At 46.1% G+C, this 18,919-nt stretch overlaps 1 protein-coding gene across 5 annotated transcripts in view; it reads left to right on the forward strand.

Moving 5' to 3' along the window:
- Window positions 1-18,713, forward strand: part of TANC2 (tetratricopeptide repeat, ankyrin repeat and coiled-coil containing 2) — a 366,267-nt gene extending 347,554 nt beyond the window's left edge. For 4 of the 5 annotated variants that reach the window (XM_055321584.1, XM_055321595.1, XM_055321605.1 and 1 more), the window contains 6 exons: window positions 2,570-2,745; window positions 3,064-3,196; window positions 4,620-4,711; window positions 6,750-6,896; window positions 9,326-9,426; window positions 11,018-18,713. In XM_055321584.1, the coding sequence (XP_055177559.1) occupies window positions 2,570-2,745; window positions 3,064-3,196; window positions 4,620-4,711; window positions 6,750-6,896; window positions 9,326-9,426; window positions 11,018-12,968 (2,600 nt within the window). In that variant the 3' untranslated portion in view covers window positions 12,969-18,713. Of the gene's footprint in view, window positions 1-2,569; window positions 2,746-3,063; window positions 3,197-3,754; window positions 3,785-4,619; window positions 4,712-6,749; window positions 6,897-9,325; window positions 9,427-11,017 lie in introns of all 5 variants that reach the window. The other variant, XM_055321616.1, reaches the window with a different exon arrangement.
- Window positions 18,714-18,919: the final 206 nt, after the last annotated feature.

Genomic DNA, 18,919 nt, shown 5'->3' on the forward strand with positions numbered 1-18,919 from the left:
AGACTTTGAAAGGTGAATAGGAAAAAAGTTTCAAAAAGAAAAAATTTCATATTTAGGGAAACGAACATAAATGAAAAGTCAGGGAGGAGAACCAGCACACAACAGGTTTGGGGAAATAAGCAAGTTGTCCGGTAAAGTACATGAGGGCTTTTGGGAAGTAAAACTGGAAATGTAGGTAGGAAGAAAGTGAAGAGGAACAGATTAAATGAGGTTTTGGATTTAATTCTGAAGGCAGTGGGGAGCCTTTCAATATTTTTTAAAAGGGAATAAAAAATGTGCTTTAAAAAAAATCTCTCTGGCAGTAGTGCAAATAGTAGATTTGATGGAGGAATTATAGTGGACCAGGGGATCAATTAGGAAGCATTGTAATAGAATAGATGAGAAGTAATGATGCTCTAATCCAGGTGCACTAGCTGTTAGAATAGAACAGAAGGGCCAAGAACAAAAACTATTTTGATTATAAAGAGTAATTACATGTAGGAAATAGTAATCGTTGAGTTATAGATCACTCCAGAGTTTTAGTTTTTTAAAAGATTTTATTGATCTATTTGAGAGAGAAAGAGAGAACACATGTTGAGGAAGGGCAGAAGGAAAGGGAGAAGCAGACTCCCTGGCAAGCGGAGAGCCTGACATGGGCTCTATTTGGGGCTCGATCCCAGGATCCTGAGATTATGACCTGAGCCAAAGGCAGACACTTAACCAGCTGAGCCACCCAGGGGCCCCAGATCACTTCAAAGTTTTAAAATGGATGTTTGGAAGAAGTGTGATTCCATTAACTGCAAGGGGAAGAAAAGAGAGAAGGGAAGATTACTTACTGAATTTTGGACGCATATTGAATATATGGGTTTATTTCATATGTATCTCCTATTTCTTAGATTCCAGCTTTCCTTATCTTTGGAAAATCAGCTTATCTGTAATATACATCCAGAACCTTCTTATCCTGCTTCTTCCACCTTTGGAGTCTCTGTCCAGGAAATTTATAGATGTTCCATCTAAGAAAACTCCTTAGATTCTGTACCACATTCAAATTCATTCTGTGTTAGAGTCAATGTTTTAATTGCAAACTATACCATTATGAAAAGAGAACCCAGTACATAAACAGCTGTCATCAGAGTTAGAGGTATGGTACCTTCCAGCCCTTCATCTTGCTGTGGGAAGCCACAAAATCTGGTTGTCTGACCTCTGGGAGTAAAAAGATAATAGGCCACCTAACTGCTGAGTGGATCCTGAGCCTAGCTATGGCACATCCTAAGCTTGATCTGACATCTGAATCCTGTCTAGCTAGGGAGGCAGCCTGGAAAGTGTTCTGTACACAGTAAGTTGATCCTACTTTAGATAGTATGACATGTCAACTGTGTGAAAAGAATTGTCTTAGGTACTCTTCAAACTAGCAAGGAAGTGATAGGCTCTTTGCCATCCAAGAGCTACAGTCTAGGCTAAGAACCAAATGTATACTGAATTTTAGACTAATTATACAACAGTGTATCAAGTATGCTTGATCCTTACAGATAAAAATAGAAATGTTGAAGAAAAACAGTTATAGAATACCAAAAAGGCTAAGAGAGCAGGGATGGGATCATTGAAGCCTGGTGAGTTTAATTAAACTCTGAATTTCCTTGTGACTGGGATTCAGTTTCTTCCTGTGAGTTCATCTCCCCCATGTTGTAGGGAGAAAGAAAGTGGCCAGTGACAACCATGATAACCATGTACTGAGCTCCTCCTGTTTTATGAGAATCTCTGCAGGAGTTTACAGTGTTGTCACTCTGCTGAGTTCTGAAAACATTTACTGAGAATGAATTCTGTGCAAGGAGGATACATTAAAAAAGATTAATAACCAAATAAGGTCATATGTTAAGCACATTCTAGATGAAGTGAACAGTGAACCAGGAGAAGCTTCTTGGAAATAGGGGATTTGGAAATGGTTCCTAGAGAATGAGTAGAAATGAGGCAGTTTGTGGGGAATGAAAAGATTGCCCACATGGAAGCCAACATGACCAAAAGTGAAGATACAGGAATATTGTGGAAGAGTCCAGAGGCAGTGAGCATATCTGCCGGCCAAAGTAGAGGATTCTCTGAGGGGCATAATGAAACTTAAGCTGGAGAGTAAGCTTGGGGTAGATTGTGGAGGGCCCAGAATATCCAATATTAGTCTAAATATTGTGAAAACAATGAGGCTCTCTTCTACCAAGTGCTTATAGGATTATTTTTTTAAAAAACAGTTTTATTGGGGTCCCTGGGTGGCTCAGCGTTTGGGTGTCTGTCTGCCTTCGGCGTGATCCTGGGGTCCTGGGATTGAGTCCCACCCATACTGGGCTCCCTGCATGGTGCCTGCTTCTCCCTCTGCCTCTGTCTCTGCCTCTCTCTCTCTGTGTGTTTCTCATGAATAAATAAATAAAATATTTTTTAAAAAATAAAAATAAAAACAGTTTTATTGAAAGATAACTCACATACCAGAAACAAAAGCTGTGCTTTGGCCAGAGTGTGCAGCTTAAGCACCAGCTTTGCCTCCTGCTCTGAGTGGTTCTGGGTTCTATGTTTCCTCAGCCCTCTGTTACACTTGCTCTTATAGGTGCCTCCATTGCTCTAATGGACAAAGAAGGATTGACAGCCCTCAGCTGGGCTTGCTTGAAGGGTCATCTGTCAGTAGTCCGTTCTCTGGTGGATAATGGAGCTGCTACAGACCATGCTGACAAGAACGGCCGCACCCCCCTGGATCTGGCAGCTTTCTATGGTGATGCCGAGGTGGTGAGTGCCTTTACAGAAGCCTTTGCATAGCATAGGTAGGGAAGGTTCTCCATCCATAATGTCATCTGGGATTAAGGGTAGAGTAGCATGTTGATGATTTCTGATAGAAAGTTCGTGGACCTGTACTTGCTAGAGGACAGGAATATTCAAAACACCACTGAAGACCAAGAATACATGTATGGCCTGAAATACCATGGCTGCTCAGCCTGGTTCAGAGCAGCAGTTGAATAAAAAGCCCAGGCAGCAGCCAAAGCCCTCAGTGGAGCTCTGCTGAGCCACTGCACTTGTGTTAACTGTTCTGCTTGATCCATGTTCTAGGTCCAGTTCTTGGTGGATCACGGGGCCATGATTGAACATGTTGACTATAGCGGAATGCGCCCTTTGGATAGGGCAGTGGGGTGCCGGAACACTTCTGTTGTTGTCACTCTTCTGAAGAAAGGAGCCAAGATAGGTAGGAGAAAGGAAAAAGGTGCTGGCCATCTGTGCCCGGGGGCCAGAGTGGCCCAGTGGTCTGGCTGCCCTGGGTGTTTGGTGTGAGTGTGTATAGTTTCCCCTCTGCCCTGGCCCAGTTGTTTTCAAGTGAACAGAAAGGCTCTTGGCCCAGAGAAAGCACCATCTGAGCCACGGTCTACACCACTCTGTGTCCAGACTCACATGGTTCTCTGCCATGCCCTTAGGGGCCTCAGCCAGGAGGCTGCTCTGACCTCAAGCACATCTTAGTGCTAATGCCTGTGTGCCAGCCCCGCCCTGTGAGCATCCTCGATCCCTGCACTGTCGTGAGCCTCTGCTTTCCCTTGCTCTGTATGTGCTTCAGACTCTCCAGTCCCTGCTGCTGCCGCCCCACCTGCTCCCCCATCCCTCAGACCCGTAGACAAGGGTTGGCTGATATGCTGGCTTTTTTGCTGCCTGCCTCTCACTGCTGCTTTTTCCTTCTTTTTTTTTTTTTTTTCACCTTCATCCATTTTTTTTTCCCTCTCCTACAACTTTTTGTTTTCTCCTTTCTTTGAAGGTTGTCAGACGTTACCGAGTCGCCCACGAGGTATATTTCACCGCTGTCAGCATCAGGCGTGGTCTGATGGCTTGGTCAGCTTTGCCTTCTCCTCTTTGATTTAGCCTGCATGAGTTCCCTACACCTCTAATCTTTTAATTTACTTCACCTTAAAAGAAGATTTTTTTTAATGACTGTTGTAGAGAATAACTTGAACTTTTGATAACTAACCCTGGAAAGCTTAGTTGGTAAATAATTCAGGTGTCTATGAACTAATCAGTTTAACCTCTTCTTTCTCTTTGTGGGTAAAGTAGTCCTCAGTAATGTCGGCTTGTTGGCTTGTTTCACATCTTTTGACATTTGAACTGTGCTCCTGGTTCAAAGTAAATCCCAGGGAGGCCTATTCAATACTTACTCCCAATTAAGGGAGCCTTTAGAATCTTTAATGATTCCCCTTCTACAAAGTATATATTTTTAAATTAAGAGACTAAACAACTAGGGATCATGAGTCCCAAGGTTGCCTTTTTTGGATTTTTTAGATCTTGTGGTAACATTTAATGTAAACCTTCTCCTAATGACCTCATTTAAAATAACTCCAGAGTAAGCCATGGCCTGCCCAAATACAACACGTTGGCAGGCTTTGCTGCCCTCTTGTGGTGCAAGCTCAGACAGTTCAGACGTTCTTATTTTAAGGTGAATAGAAATCCAGCGCAGCTTCTTGGCAGTGGGAGTCCCTAAGATACTCCCAGGTCTAAACGATGAGGAAATTGTTGTGGAGCAAGTTGTTCTCTCAGCAGAAATCCCCCAGGATGTTTTTTTCACCTAGCTTCCTGCCACCCTTACATTGTCTGAGTTTTTTACCCATCATGCATCCTGTACACTACAGGTCCAGCCACATGGGCGATGGCCACCTCCAAACCAGACATCATGATCATCCTGTTGAGCAAGCTGATGGAAGAGGGGGACATGTTTTATAAGGTGAGGAGAGGAAGAAACAGTTTCCTTAAAGCAGCCAGTGACTCTTTTCTACATGTAGAATTTACTAAAGTCTTGACAGTCTCATCTTCAGCTCTAAGGCAAAGGGAGACTGCTATCCCTCAGTGATGGGCTCATAAGTCGAAGATACTGAGTTTTTAATTTCCCAACAGGAGAGCAGAAGGGCCTATATATAAGCCTGTAGCTGATCAACTTGAAGACCTAATTTTAACTGGTCACTAGTAGGCAGTTATATAAATCATGCATGGAATCCGCTAAGTGGGACCTGGAAACTCATGGGACAAGTGAAGTAAAACTATGTAGTAGAGATATTTCTAGTCCATGGGAAAGAGGCATTGATCTTTGCTTTCATATTTAATTTATACATAGATTTAAAAGTCTGTAGTAATAATAGCTTGTTAACATCCCTGAGTAAGATAAGGAAAGCAAGACAAATAGCAGTTATAAGATTTGCTTAAGTCACTCACTGAATCACAACAAAAAAGCATGGAGTCTTTTTGTGCTCACAATTTTAGCTGAAGGCCTATAACCCTAACACAGACTCTCTCCCATGGCCTATAGGAAGTCCCAAAAGAACATTACATGTCAGGGCACCTGGCTGCCTCAGTCAGAAGAACATGTGATTCTTGTTGTGAGTTTGAGCCCCACAGTAGGTGTAGAGATTACTTAAATAAATAAAACTTAAAAAAAAAAAAAAGAACATGTCACGGTTGTCTGGTTAAGATTATCAGCATCTTCTCCTGAAGGTAAATATAAATCCAACCTCAATGAGATATTTCCCAGGCCCAAAGATGGGAAATGATCAAGAAACGCATTATTATGTAAGAAACATACAGAGTTCCTGGGAGCAGAGTTGTGTTTTCTGAGGATGAAAGTCATGGTAATCTAGGACTCCTGGACTCCAAGGAAACTGGAGTCCTGACCCAACCAGTATTTCACATGACTTCCAAGAAGTCGTTACTCTGGGTGTTACATTTATGGACTTGGGGATAGCATTGCTCTCAGGAATCTAAGCCCTGGTCATAATATAACCTCTGATATTCCAAGAAAAGGAGTCCTACTTCCTAAGGAGAAGAGGCCCAACTACTGCTGTTCCCACCCAGAATTCTACCTTGGCGTACTCCAGATCCCTCCTTAATGAAAGATGCTGAAGACATAATCAAAAGATCAGGATCCTTGGTGGAGTTACAGCTATACAGAAGAAATGGAGCAGATTAAGATCAGTGGAATGAATGGGAGATGCCTCCTGCATTATTCTGAGTTCAGCTTCTAGATTTTCCTTTGTTTTATTTTGTGTGTGTGTGTATGTATGTATTAGCTGATAGATTTTCAGATACAAAATGTGAGGAAAATTCAAGGCCCCTGTTACCAGGTCCCTAAGTTGATCATAGATTTACTGCATCTTGGAAAATCCCTCCTACATAGATCACAAATTCTAAACTCCTCTACTACCACCCTATCCCCAGCCTTTTCTAAAAGCAGGGGAACACTGACATACAATTTTATGCATTGAGATTCAGGAAGCAACAGCTAGACTGTTTTAGCTCCCACCTCCTTTGTGAGGAAGAGAATGACCTGTTGTACAGGACTGGCAAGGAGGAGCATCAGACAGGAAGTATTCCAGGCAAGCCAAAAGTAAAGAAGTAGTAATAACTCTGTAGTGGTTGGGACTAGGAAATGATATGTGTCCCAGGGATGTAGAGTCAAGAAAAAGCTCCTTTGAAATGAGCAAGATCGGTCTCTTGGGAATCCAGTCAGGAAGCCTGAGGTTCCAGGTGTTGGTTCTCTGGCTTGTGTCTTGGGGTATCCCCTTCAACCTTGCCCTTCCTGCCAGGTGAGTTTCCTATTGAAAAGACTGGACCCTCTGCTCTCACTGCCGGGGCCAGACCTCATCCCCAGGCTGGTGTTTGGGAGGGTGAACTTAATCATCACTGCAGAGAGGAGGAAGGGAATGGGGGCCGGACCTCCTCAGTTGCTCAGCAGACCAACTGTGTGTTTTGCCATCTTGTACTCCCATTAGAAAGGTAAAGTAAAGGAGGCTGCCCAGCGCTACCAGTATGCTCTGAAGAAATTCCCCCGAGAAGGATTTGGTGAGGACTTGAAAACCTTCCGGGAACTAAAGGTGTCTCTCCTCCTCAACCTCTCTCGATGTCGCAGGAAAATGAACGTAAGTCCCTCTCCTCCCAGCTGCTTTCTACAGCCCTGGAAGCTGACAGTCCACATCACTCACTGGCTCTTACCAGGCCCCTGAAATCGTTCTCTGCCCCATTTGGAACTTGGTTGTCCTTCACAGAGCACTGACATTTGCAATTTGAAAGAAATCAAGTCTGAGTATGCTCCGTATCTTAAACTATAAAAAAGTTAATGCTATGGGCACTTTTGGAGCTTTCTGAATTTTTAGTTCCCACCAAAAGTGATTTGAAATACCATCATCATCGTCTCCTATCCCCAAGTCAGTTTTCCAGTCTTTGGGAAAATGTGGGAGCAGTGGTCACTCTAATTCCAGCTGCAATTGGATATGAATTGTAGTCACTCCCTTCCTTTCTGGTAGGCCCATCGTCACTTAAGGAAGGGCTGGAAAGACAGCTCAGGACCATGGACTTCAAGGTTTATTTCAAAGGCTAATCTAATTGAACTTTTCACTCCTTTCCTCATCTTTGTACTCCAGCATGCCCTGGCTCTTCTGTCACGGAGGGAACCATAGGACTCTTCCTGCTCCTCTATTACCTCCCAAATAGTCCTTGGTCCTTTTCACCTGCCATGCAGAAACAGTCTCTGATGCCCTCAGCCACAGCTTCCGTGACACACAGATACTCCCAGGCCGAGAACCCTCTCTCAGAGATTGGCAAGAGCTGAGATTGTGTCAGAAACCTCTGATAACCCCCTGCCTGAGGTCTCACAGTTCCTCAGGAGCTAAAAACAATCCACCCTGAAAAAGAATGCCAATGAATAGGGCGCTCAGCTGTGCAGAAGTGAGATTTCAGCTGCAGGGGCAAGAGGCCTGCTGTCAGTTCCAGAAAGAGGTTGTTTGTGTGTACAACCTTCATCTCCTCCAACTAAACCCTGGCAATCAGAAAAGCCCTCGTGTCGACATGCGTGTCTCAGAGAACAGAGTTATGGCCCAAAGAGGCAGAGTTGCCCAGGGTGCTAAGGAGAGTGGGGACAGGGTAGCAGTTCCTGTTGGGAAGGGGATGCCCCAAGGAAGGCACTGAGGCTCTTCTGTGAAACAGAACCAGACCAGCGGTACCCATGCCCCCCGCAAGGCACTAGCCAGTGAGAATGAGACAGTGCTCAGGAGCCGCTACCAGCCTGCCGCCTTCTCTTTTGCCTAAACAAATAATCTACTTCTTAAAAGCATTCTAATCTTGCCAAAAATGATGATTGTCCAAAGAAAAAAGATAAGAATGGAGACAGTAGCAATAGGAGAGGACTTCCGTAAGTTGGAATACTTCCTTGCTAGCTTCACGCTTGCTCAGAAACAGTTACCAGTCACCTCCCATGACCAATACTGTACGAAGCACCTGAGGTCCATCTTCTTCCGTCTGAGATAGCTTGTCACTTTTCCTTGTTAACTTCTACCTATGCCCCAGCCCTTCATTCTGCCTCAGGAGCCATGCATGTCACCAGAAGTTACTGTGCTGTCCTAAGGCTTTGACATTGAAAGAAGAGAAAGAACTCTCCTTTTAGCTTAGTATGGAAGAGTACCTTTACAACTCTGGCTTTGTTCCCCAGAACCCCCGTTCCCAGGGTTCTCAGATGAGGACAGATGAGACCATGCTCCTTGAGGGAGCCTCAGTGATCGAGGGATGAAGTGACAGCACAAACCCTAGTCACAGCCAGGGCCCTCTCTTACTTTATTTTTGTTGTTTTAAATGCTTCCTAAGTAAGGAACCAGTTATGAGGAAAAGACCAGAGAAACCCCTGTGAAATAGAAGGGAAACTACCATTTACTAAGCATCTGCTATGTGCCAGCAACGGTGTTGGGTCTTTCAAAGGTGTTCTCGCATTTCATCCTGTCTGTGAAGTAGCTATGGATGCAAAAACACGCCACCCCCTCTGAGGGGTTGTGGGGCCGACCAGAGGACTGAACCCAAGTCTGTGTGGCACCCCTACCCCATCTAGTTAGTCTCCATGGTCAGTGCAGTTCTCCCTTCCACAAACCTCATCCTGCTGGATCTCACTCACCCCCTAGAGGGCGTGACAGGAAGCTGGGGGATAGGATGAGGCCCCCATGTTTGCCTCACACACATACGTGTGACAAGAGTTCAGGTTTCTAACTTCAGGAGCCTCATTGGGTTAACATTTGGCTTCTGGGCTAGAAGGAATTTCATTAGAAAAGCAGAAGAAGGCAAATGAAAAGTATTTCAATGCTTCTGGGCAGGTAAATTCCCGGGAGTTGTTGCAGGCCACACAGGGCAAAGGCAAAAGGAGCTTCTAGCCTAGGCCACATGGCTAGAGCCATGCCAGGCATGTCAGGAACCCCACGTGTTCCGTCCATAAATGTCAAAGAAATGTACATATAATCTGTTTTATTCCCAAACTGTCTATTTTTCATATCTCTTCAATGACTCATTTGCACACCTATTGTAATGACAGGATTTTGGAATGGCGGAGGAATTTGCTACTAAGGCCCTGGAGCTGAAACCGAAATCTTATGAAGCTTACTATGCAAGAGCAAGGGCAAAACGCAGCAGCAGGTGAGGAGAGAGAGAGAGGGTGACGAGCAAGATGTCTCTTTTCCAAAAGTCTGGCCAAAGCAATGTAGGCCATCCTGGGGCATATGTACCCAAATGTGTCTCTCCCTGAGGACTTTGAGGGCCATGCTTTGGGGATGGCTCCCATAGCATAGAACTCCGCTTGATACTGGCAAATCTTCAGGGCTATGGAGATCTAGAACATTTTACTTTGGGAGAAAAATGCCTTTGTGTTGCTAGAGAATGGTACCTTCTTCCATGAAGCCTCTGCTATCTCTCAATCGCTTTTTAACCCCTAGAGCAGACAGCATGAAGACACACTGGTGCCTTAAGAAGAGGTCACTTAAGCAAAATATCCTTCTGGCCCTTTTAGAAGGAAAAGTAGAATGGGTCACTTATATGGCAGGCTCCTCTTTTCCTGTAGGCATTTGAGGAGTCCCTGGGTCATTTAATCTTCCTTCTGAGTCTCTCCTCAAGTCTGGTAGCATCAGACCTCCTCCTCACCTAAGTCACCACCACCACACCACACCCTCACGGAGACAGGAGGTCCCTGCTGCCAGGATTGAGGGGGCCCAAGAGAAACTGCATCCCTCGTGTCCATCTGCTGTGGCTTGGCCAGTGGACATGAAAGGCTCCAGAAAGACCTAGAACCTGCCATCACTGATCTTTGGATAACTTGTCACTGTCCTTGATGCCTCCTGCCCAGTGCCCTACCCTTCTTCCCAACTCTGCCCAGGAAAGAATTGCTTCAGGTGCACTGTTGTGGCCAGGGGAGGATATGCTCCTAACAACCAAACCCAGGTTAAGTCTAGTGACAACAGTGGCAGTAATATTAGTCTTAACTAGCTGGGGTAACAAAGTCCTTATAGAAGCTTAACTGTCAAATTCTCTTTTTCCCCAGATAATTCCTTCCCCACAAGGGCAGTTGCCGCTTTCCTGGGCGATATTAATAGGATGGGAATATGTCTGAGAGTTTGTGTCTTCATCTGTAAATTAGAATCTGAGTTGCCTAGTCAGCAAGCCTAATACCTGCCCAGCTCTGATGTAGCAGAACGGAGGAATAGCAGTGCTGTGGGGCGAGGGGGAGAAAGGGGCAGAAGACAGGCTTCTTGCCAAGGACTGAACAGGCCTGAAATTTGGAGCCAAAATATTGAGAATACAAAGAAAAAATTATGCTGGATCAGCAAGATTTTTAAATATTGTAGTTACTGTTTTGTTCCTAAGCTAATTGACAGTGACCCTGTAAATGACAACCCCACCCAACCCTCATACTGCCTGGTGTGCATTTGCACACTTACAGAATCTTCCGGAAGGGCCTGGCGGGACTAACAAATGGGACCATTTCTCTGCTAATCCCAGAGAGGCCAGAAGGAAGATGGAGGCTAAACAGGCTAAGGACGCATTCTGGACTCTTCCAGAATGACAGCCTCCCTGTTTCCTTCCTTACAAATCAAACGAAAGCAACCCCAATGCCCGCCCAGACTCCCACAGATACTATCCCCAGTTCTCTGAATAGTGACTGCCTCCTCAGCTCTTGGTAATTCCTGTTGATTCAGAATAACTCCAGTTCCTGTGTTTACATTTTGTCAAGCAGACAGTTTGCAGCAGCCTTAGAGGATCTGAACGAGGCCATCAAGCTCTGTCCAAACAACCGTGAGATCCAGAGACTCCTGCTGCGAGTGGAGGAGGAATGCCGCCAGATGCAGCCGCCGCCACCACCTCAGCAGCCGCCTCAGCCGCCTCTCCCAGAAGAAGCGGAACCGGAACCACAGCACGAAGACATATACTCTGTACAGGATATATTCGAGGAGGAGTACCTGGAGCAGGATGTTGAAAATGTTTCCATTGGCCTCCAGACCGAGGCTCGGCCCAGTCAGGGGCTCCCAATAATCCAGAGCCCGCCCTCCTCTCCGGCCCATCGGGACTCAGCCTACATCTCTAGCTCACCACTTGGCTCGCATCAGGTTTTTGACTTCCGTTCCAGTAGCTCTGTAGGTTCTCCCACCAGACAGGGCTATCAATCCACCTCACCCGCTCTTTCTCCGACTCACCAGAACTCTCATTACAGGCCTAGTCCTCCGCATACTTCCCCAGCCCACCAGAGCGGCTCTTACCGCTTTAGCCCCCCGCCCGTGGGAGGACAGGGCAAGGAATACCCAAGCCCCCCTCCTTCCCCTCTCCGGAGAGGCCCCCAGTATCGGGCCAGCCCTCCTGCTGAAAGCATGAGTGTCTATAGATCTCAGTCTGGCTCACCCGTGCGCTATCAGCAAGAAACAAGTGTTAGTCAGCTTCCTGGCAGACCGAAATCCCCATTATCCAAAATGGCCCAGCGGCCCTACCAGATGCCTCAGCTTCCTGTGGCAGTTCCCCAGCAAGGGCTTAGGCTACAGCCTGCCAAGGCCCAGATTGTGAGAAGCAACCAGCCCAGCTCAGCGGTTCATTCAAGCACTGTCATCTCCACAGGGGCCTATGGCCAAGTAGCCCACTCGATGGCTAGTAAATACCAGTCTTCACAAGGAGACATGGGAGTAAGTCAGAGCCGATTGGTTTATCAAGGGTCAATTGGGGGGATCGTAGGAGATGGGAGACCTGTGCAACATGTCCAGGCTAGCCTAAGTGCAGGTGCCATCTGTCAACATGGAGGGTTGACCAAAGAAGACCTTCCACAGCGACCTTCCTCAGCATATCGGGGTGGTATGAGATACAGCCAGACGCCACAGATTGGGCGTAGTCAGTCTGCATCCTATTACCCAGTCTGTCACTCAAAACTAGATCTGGAGCGTTCCTCCAGCCAGCTAGGTTCCCCTGATGTGTCACATTTAATCAGAAGACCTATTAGTGTCAACCCTAATGAAATCAAGCCCCATCCACCCACTCCCAGGCCGCTGCTGCACTCCCAGAGTGTAGGCCTCCGCTTCTCTCCATCCAGCAATAGTATCTCATCAGCTTCCAACCTCACTCCTACCTTCCGGCCATCTTCTTCGATTCAACAAATGGAGATCCCACTAAAACCGGCGTATGATAGGTCATGTGATGAGCTGTCACCAGTGTCTCCCACTCAGGGAGGTTACCCCAGTGAGCCCACCCGATCCAGGACCACACCATTCATGGGGATCATAGATAAAACAGCCCGGACTCAACAGTACCCCCACCTTCACCAGCAGAATCGGACCTGGGCCGTGTCATCAGTGGATACCGTTCTCAGCCCCACGTCTCCAGGCAACCTGCCTCAGCCCGAGTCCTTCAGTCCACCATCATCCATCAGCAACATTGCCTTTTATAACAAAACCAACAATGCACAGAATGGCCATTTGCTGGAGGACGATTATTACAGCCCCCATGGGATGCTGGCTAATGGGTCCCGTGGAGACCTCTTGGAGAGAGTCGGCCAGGCCTCCTCATATCCTGATGTGAAGGTGGCTCGGACCCTCCCTGTGGCTCAGGCATACCAGGACAACCTGTACAGGCAGTTGTCCCGGGACTCTCGACAAGGGCAGACATCCCCTATCAAACCAAAGAGACCATTTGTGGAGTCTAATGTTTAAAAGACGTTTGTTGGAGTGAGACCCATATGTTTTCACTGCACATTTTCAGGCTTGGTTTCCACATTTGAGGTAGTTCTCTGGCTTAATTTCTCATGTAGTTTCTGTGTGGTGTTCAGAGGTGGCAGCCCACATGCCGGAGTTCTTTGCATGCAGCCGACCGGGAAGCTGGCCTCCAGGGAGCCAGGACTTCGGTTTCTCTCGTCTGTGCCCCAGCCACATGCTCTCTCCCTCTCTTCCGATGCCAACGAGGAGATTGTTGTGCCGTGTGCTTTAACCCAGGGAGATCAGACACACTGGTCAGCTTTTTCCAGGAGACAATCGCTTTCACTGATGTTCTTGTTGTGTGAATGTCTTTCTCCTTTTTTACAAAAATAAGGTGTTCTTGTTTGTTTTCTTCTAGGAACTTTAGAAAGAGTATGATGCCCCTTTGCCTTTGCATTCTTATCCAGTGTTATCCAAATAGCCAACCCCAGTGCATTCTTGTGCCATGGTCTCCTCCCCAGGACTGCCAGCTCCCTGCAGTCATCAGGTCTAGAATGTTCATTTAGGTTATTGCTGGTCTTCCTACGGGGGCAGAAGGATCAAGGAGAAAGAGAAGAAACAGGTCTATTAAATTGGAAGAAAAAAACCAATATAATTATTTAAAATGTCACTACACTGATTTTCCAAGAAGTGTTTATGAGTATTTAGAAAACAACCAGCCCTTTAAATATTTCACTCAGCCAAGGAAATCGGATGAGGATCATGGATATTTTAAAATAATTCACCAAGAGGTATTCTTTAGGTTTTTAGCCAACAATTAACTATTAAAATCTACTGATTTTTCAGGGGTGGTGGGGGCAGCATTGGGGATGGCAGGAATACATAAATAGAGCAAGAGGAAGACTGTTCTTGATTCTCAGTGAAAGGCTAGAGAAAAATCTTTGTCTTGGAGAAGTCTGCTCTTTAGGTCCTGATGTATCATTGAGCATCATATTCCACAAAAGCAAGCCCTTCCTGGAGTGTGACTGGTACAATAATCCTGTCAGTGGGTCTTCACCCAGAGGCCCGATTGTGTTCTTACCAGCCCTCCTCTTTAAAACCCACGTGGTATAGTGAAAAGATTGGTTCTCTGAGAAGCAAACAATTCTCTTGGAACTCTATTCCTGAAGTTTGCACCCAGGGCCACTGCACCCTGTGCCAGATGTCATCTGATTGCATTTCCAGATCTAGTTTAATTATCTATTACTCTAGGAATTGTTTCTTCTTTTCTTTTTCGAGGTAGGAGTGTTTGGGGAGCGATCTTTGAAAACCAGACACAGCAAAGTGTTTCAGGGAGAAGACAGACCCCTTTCAGCCTTGGGTGGGGGCACAGGAGACAGACAGCAGGTCTTCTGATCCAGCTACCCTCCACCCTTCTGTGTCTTGTGGTCATTTGCTGACCTGTCCTGTGCGTGACTGAGGCCAGCATGAGATGGACAGCAAGAACACTGAAACCAAAGCCTTAGCACAGGCCTGGTACTGACTGCACATCAGCTCTGAAAACTTCAGAAACTGGACAAAAGAGAATTTGTTCTCTGTCCTTAGGAATCATTCTGCTCTTGTTCGTAAAGGGCTATTGGAAGGGCAGTTTCCTGAATAAAAATCCAGATGTGACCAGACCTGTTTGTAATAGTAAGTGTCCTCTGAAAGTATCACTAAGACACAGTGAGCATGAAGCTGAGATCAGAAACATTTCGCTACTATTTTAGATTCTGCCAAATAGATGGACCCTCCGCCCCCAAGCCTGAAACAGGCCAGGACTTGTCTCTCTGTGCTAGAAGCAGACAGCTGGGCCAGCTCAAGACCCAGACTCTTTCCACTCTCTCTGATGCCTAGGGACTGTCTCCTACTCAGCTAGCCGAGGGCAGGTGCCAGTGTCTTATCCCTTCTCTTCTCCTTCCACCTCCCTCCCTCCCTCCCTCCCTCCCCCTTCCTTCCTCCCTCCCTCCCTCTCTCTCTCTCTCTCTCTCTCTCTCTCTCTCTCTCTTTCTCTCTCTCTCTCTGAGAAGATGAAGTGTTCAGCTGTAGCACCAGCCTGCAGCCAGGAGCCCAGCTCCCGCTTTGTCCAGGTCTCAGCCCTATGGGGCCCTTTGCATCTCCTCCCTTCGTCACCTCTCACTGAGGAGCTGCTGCTACATTCTGAGAAATTTCTGTATCTGTCAGGAAAGTGCCCCTGCTTATTTGAAACACCACCACACATACCACCCGTACTCAGCTGTCTAGGCAAGTGAGCAGGTTCTGCATTTTACAAACATGCCACTGATGCCACTTGTCCCCAGGGTCTTTCGATTTTCCTGGACAAACCGGAGATTGCGGGTCTATGCCTTACTGGGCAAAACACTTAAAACAGTCAAAATGCAATTCTTTGTTAGCCATTGTATGAGGCAGTGAATATCACTACTGGGCTCCAGTTGAGTTTGACTAGAATATGCCAACTAGACCATACTGGGGACAGGCGACCGTTTTTCCCTGTAAGCAGACTGCCTGTGCTCTGTTGCACTACTTCACTGCCATGGGCTGATCTTAGTACTGAATCTCCGAGATGCCCTCTCCCCCAGCAGCACTTGCTGAGTCAATGTCTGGCCTCCAGTGGGGGAAGTTTTTCAGATGAGCCTGGTAGGTTCCACTCACCCAGTTCACATCACCCTGAAATGGAGACAGTAGTAACAGACTTCAGCCTCTAGATTTCTCACCAAATTGTACGTTTCGTTCACCCAGAATTCTTGCACTAATGGGTTCCCATCACATGTCTATAAATGGGTGCACTTTACTGTTTGAATTTGTAACTCTGATAAATACTGGATATTTAAGTGTGCGTGATGTCTTCATTAGAAAATAGCAAAACCGCTCTTGTCTTTTAGTGTATCTTCCAAGGAAGAAAAAAAAAAGGAAAGAAATCAAGCAGTGGATCACAACATTTATAGCACAAGAAATAACTTGTATATAAGCATCAAAAAGATTAAGGATTTTTAAATACAAAAAAATATTTGCAGTGATTTTAAAGTGCTTTTCCAGCAATTTTCTTAGGGACTCCTGAGACATGGTTACTTTATTTACTGGATCAGTAAGGCACACAATTAACAATTAAAAATTAATGTTTATTTACAAAGTAAAGGGAAAACCTGTGTAACATGAGAATTTGGCACGGACAAAATGGAGACCATTTTGTATCTGCTGTTGTATCTTGTCCGGGTTGCAGACGTGCACTATTAAAGCCCCAAGTTAATAGAGCACAAACCCTTCTGTTCCTCTCCCATGTGCCCCTCTTTCTAGATGTGTTTAACTGAAACTCGAAGGCTCAGGAAAATCCTACTAATTAGAATCATGTACAGTACCCCAGGTCATTGTCCAGAGATACAAGTTTGCTAATTTAGTCAAGCCTGGATTATTAAACACTTTTCCTAAATTATTGTAAACAGATCAGCCTAGAGAAAGGTATTCTCGGTCCTCATATTGTATAGTAGTTTATGAACCCCTCTCGAAATATTGGTATTTTTATATTCCAGAGATGTACCCAATAGAAAAATTAACCAGTATCTAATTTAATATCCATAAGTATTTTCCTTAGATATTTAGTCCTGTACAGTGGGTTATGTGGACATCACCTTGCTTCAACCAACCACATTCTACCACTAGTCACTAGGTGTCACTGTGGCTCTGCACCAGGCTTGTCTGGTGGCAAAGGAGGGCAGCATGTCCCCCTGGAGGAGCCGCCTCCAGGGTAGCCCGCAGGCCCAGAGGGTTCAGGAAGGAGGGACAGAGGCCTGCAGAGGTGTCTTCACGGATCTGTGCCAGTTGTGGCAAGATAAGCTCTTTGAACACTACCTGCTTTGGACCTTGAGCCAGGCAGAGGCTGGGAGAATGCCGACTAGAACTCACTTGCTCTGGTGGATGGGTGGGTGTGAGTAAGACTCCTTTACTCCCCACAAGCACCCCTTCTCAGTTCCTCTTGGCCTCCAACTTTTATAACTCCAGAGATGTCACAGTTGGGTGGTTTGATTCAAAAATAGTTATTTTTCTACTGCAGAAATGCCTTGGACAAAACCAGTTGCTCACTGAATCTTTGCCACAAAACGGAACAGGCTCCCCCTCCCTCTCCCAGCCTCTCCCACCCTGTCTGTCTGTCCTTGGGCTGCCCACTTCTCAAGAAACCAACTTGCAAAGGCAGCCTGCTGCTGCTTCCACACCGAGGCCTGTGCTGCCCCGTTGAGTGAACATTGGGAGGTGTGGCTTTTTCTCCTTTTCCTCTAGGAATTCCAGACTGACCATCTACCATGACTAATAACAATGAACAAAGGGCTTAGGGGTAAGAGCTACCTACAAAGATGTGTCATGGAAACCTTCACCATGCAATGCCTTGAACTCAGCTCTGGCTGCTCCCAAGAAAAGGTGGCGGCGGGGGGGCGGGGGGCCTGGACACAAGCACAATGGGAATGGTGGAGCCACTGTGCAGAGCTACTTGAATAATCACTGGGTCTTCATCAACTCTTATAACACAGACCACTCAAGGGCTGAAGTGTTGGTAACCTGCATTTCGGTGTCCAATGCCTCACAGCTGCTGAACCACCCTGAGATGCTTGTGGCCACATGATGGCCAGTCAGAGCTTTGCAAGTCTGTACCAAATGAATGCGTAATTGGACACCAAAAATCAAGTGTTACTTTCATGTTTCCTCACCCATATCATCTCACTTCTTCCTGCTGACTCTGATAATCTCCACTAAGCTGACCTGTCAGGTTTTAGCTGAACGCATATAGATGCAGGCCAGTATCACTCTCGTTTTTCAGACAGACTTACTCTCTGGAAAGGAAGGAGCCTAGCTGCTTTGTTTTTGTAGCACTTACTGGCTGGAGTTTTCTTTTGCCTAATCGCTAACCAGAACACATGGTTAGGGGGACTCAACTCAGTCCCTTTGGTCCCCAGGACCAGACAGACAGTTAATTCTGGAAATTCAGTACTTGAATGTACCTGCCTTATTGTGTACCAGCTTACTGGAAAAAAAAAAAAAAAAGAAATGCTGGCTCCAGATCTCGCCTTCATTGACAGGTTATTTTGGGAATCCTGTAAGTTACACTTCCTGTTCCGGTTTGGTTTTGTTTTTGTTTTTGTTTTTTTCCTTTGGCTGATTCCTGCTGAGTGGGGCCAGTTCCTCATCAGGCTCAGGGCAGGTGCCATCCTCAGGCATGGCCTCCTTTCCATTTAGCGCAGCATCTCCGTCTCTGTTCTGTCTCCTCCAAATCCAAGATGATTTTAATTAGTACAGACATGTACAGTCTACACTTACAGAGTGATTTGTACTAATATGATTTTGATTCCTCCTCCTCTTTGCTGTCCTTTCAAGACACTTGCTGGAAAAAGCTTTAATGCACTTAGTTTTCCTTTAGGTTTTCTATGATTCAGATGTAAAGGACTTTCTCTGTACAGTATATTATCCAATGCATGTTTGTTCTCTCTCCCGATATATTGAACACCACGCAGTTGTGAACTCGTGCAGTGGGGATGTCCCACACCCAACAGAGGCATTTAGCCCCCTGTGTATAAGGAAAGACATTTTCCTTTGCTGTACTTGCTTGAGCAGTTGTATTGTCTGTACATGTGAGCTGTGTGAGATAGATGTGAAAAGTTCAATGAATGCATTTCCCTGCCCATGTGTACAGATCGCCATCCGTACAATGAACTGTATGTATGAAAGCAAATGTACTTATTTATAAAGGGTAACACTTGGAAAAACCTGGTATGGTGGTGCTTTCTCCTTCCGTTACAGTGCCTCCCCGGGGAGCTGACTGGAGCCCTCACTGAGGCCTGGGTGCTGAGGAGGCCTCCCCCTGGGGACGGATTCGGCAGGTTAAAAATAAGCAAAGGCCAAATTCTGGGTGATTTGGTTGGTCTCTCTTGGGACCTGCAAAGTCACCCCTTCGGGCTTGTATTCAT

Source organism: Nyctereutes procyonoides, unplaced genomic scaffold, assembly GCF_905146905.1.
Source record: "Nyctereutes procyonoides isolate TBG_1078 unplaced genomic scaffold, NYPRO_anot_genome, whole genome shotgun sequence".
In the NCBI taxonomy this organism is placed as follows: domain Eukaryota; kingdom Metazoa; phylum Chordata; class Mammalia; order Carnivora; family Canidae; genus Nyctereutes; species Nyctereutes procyonoides.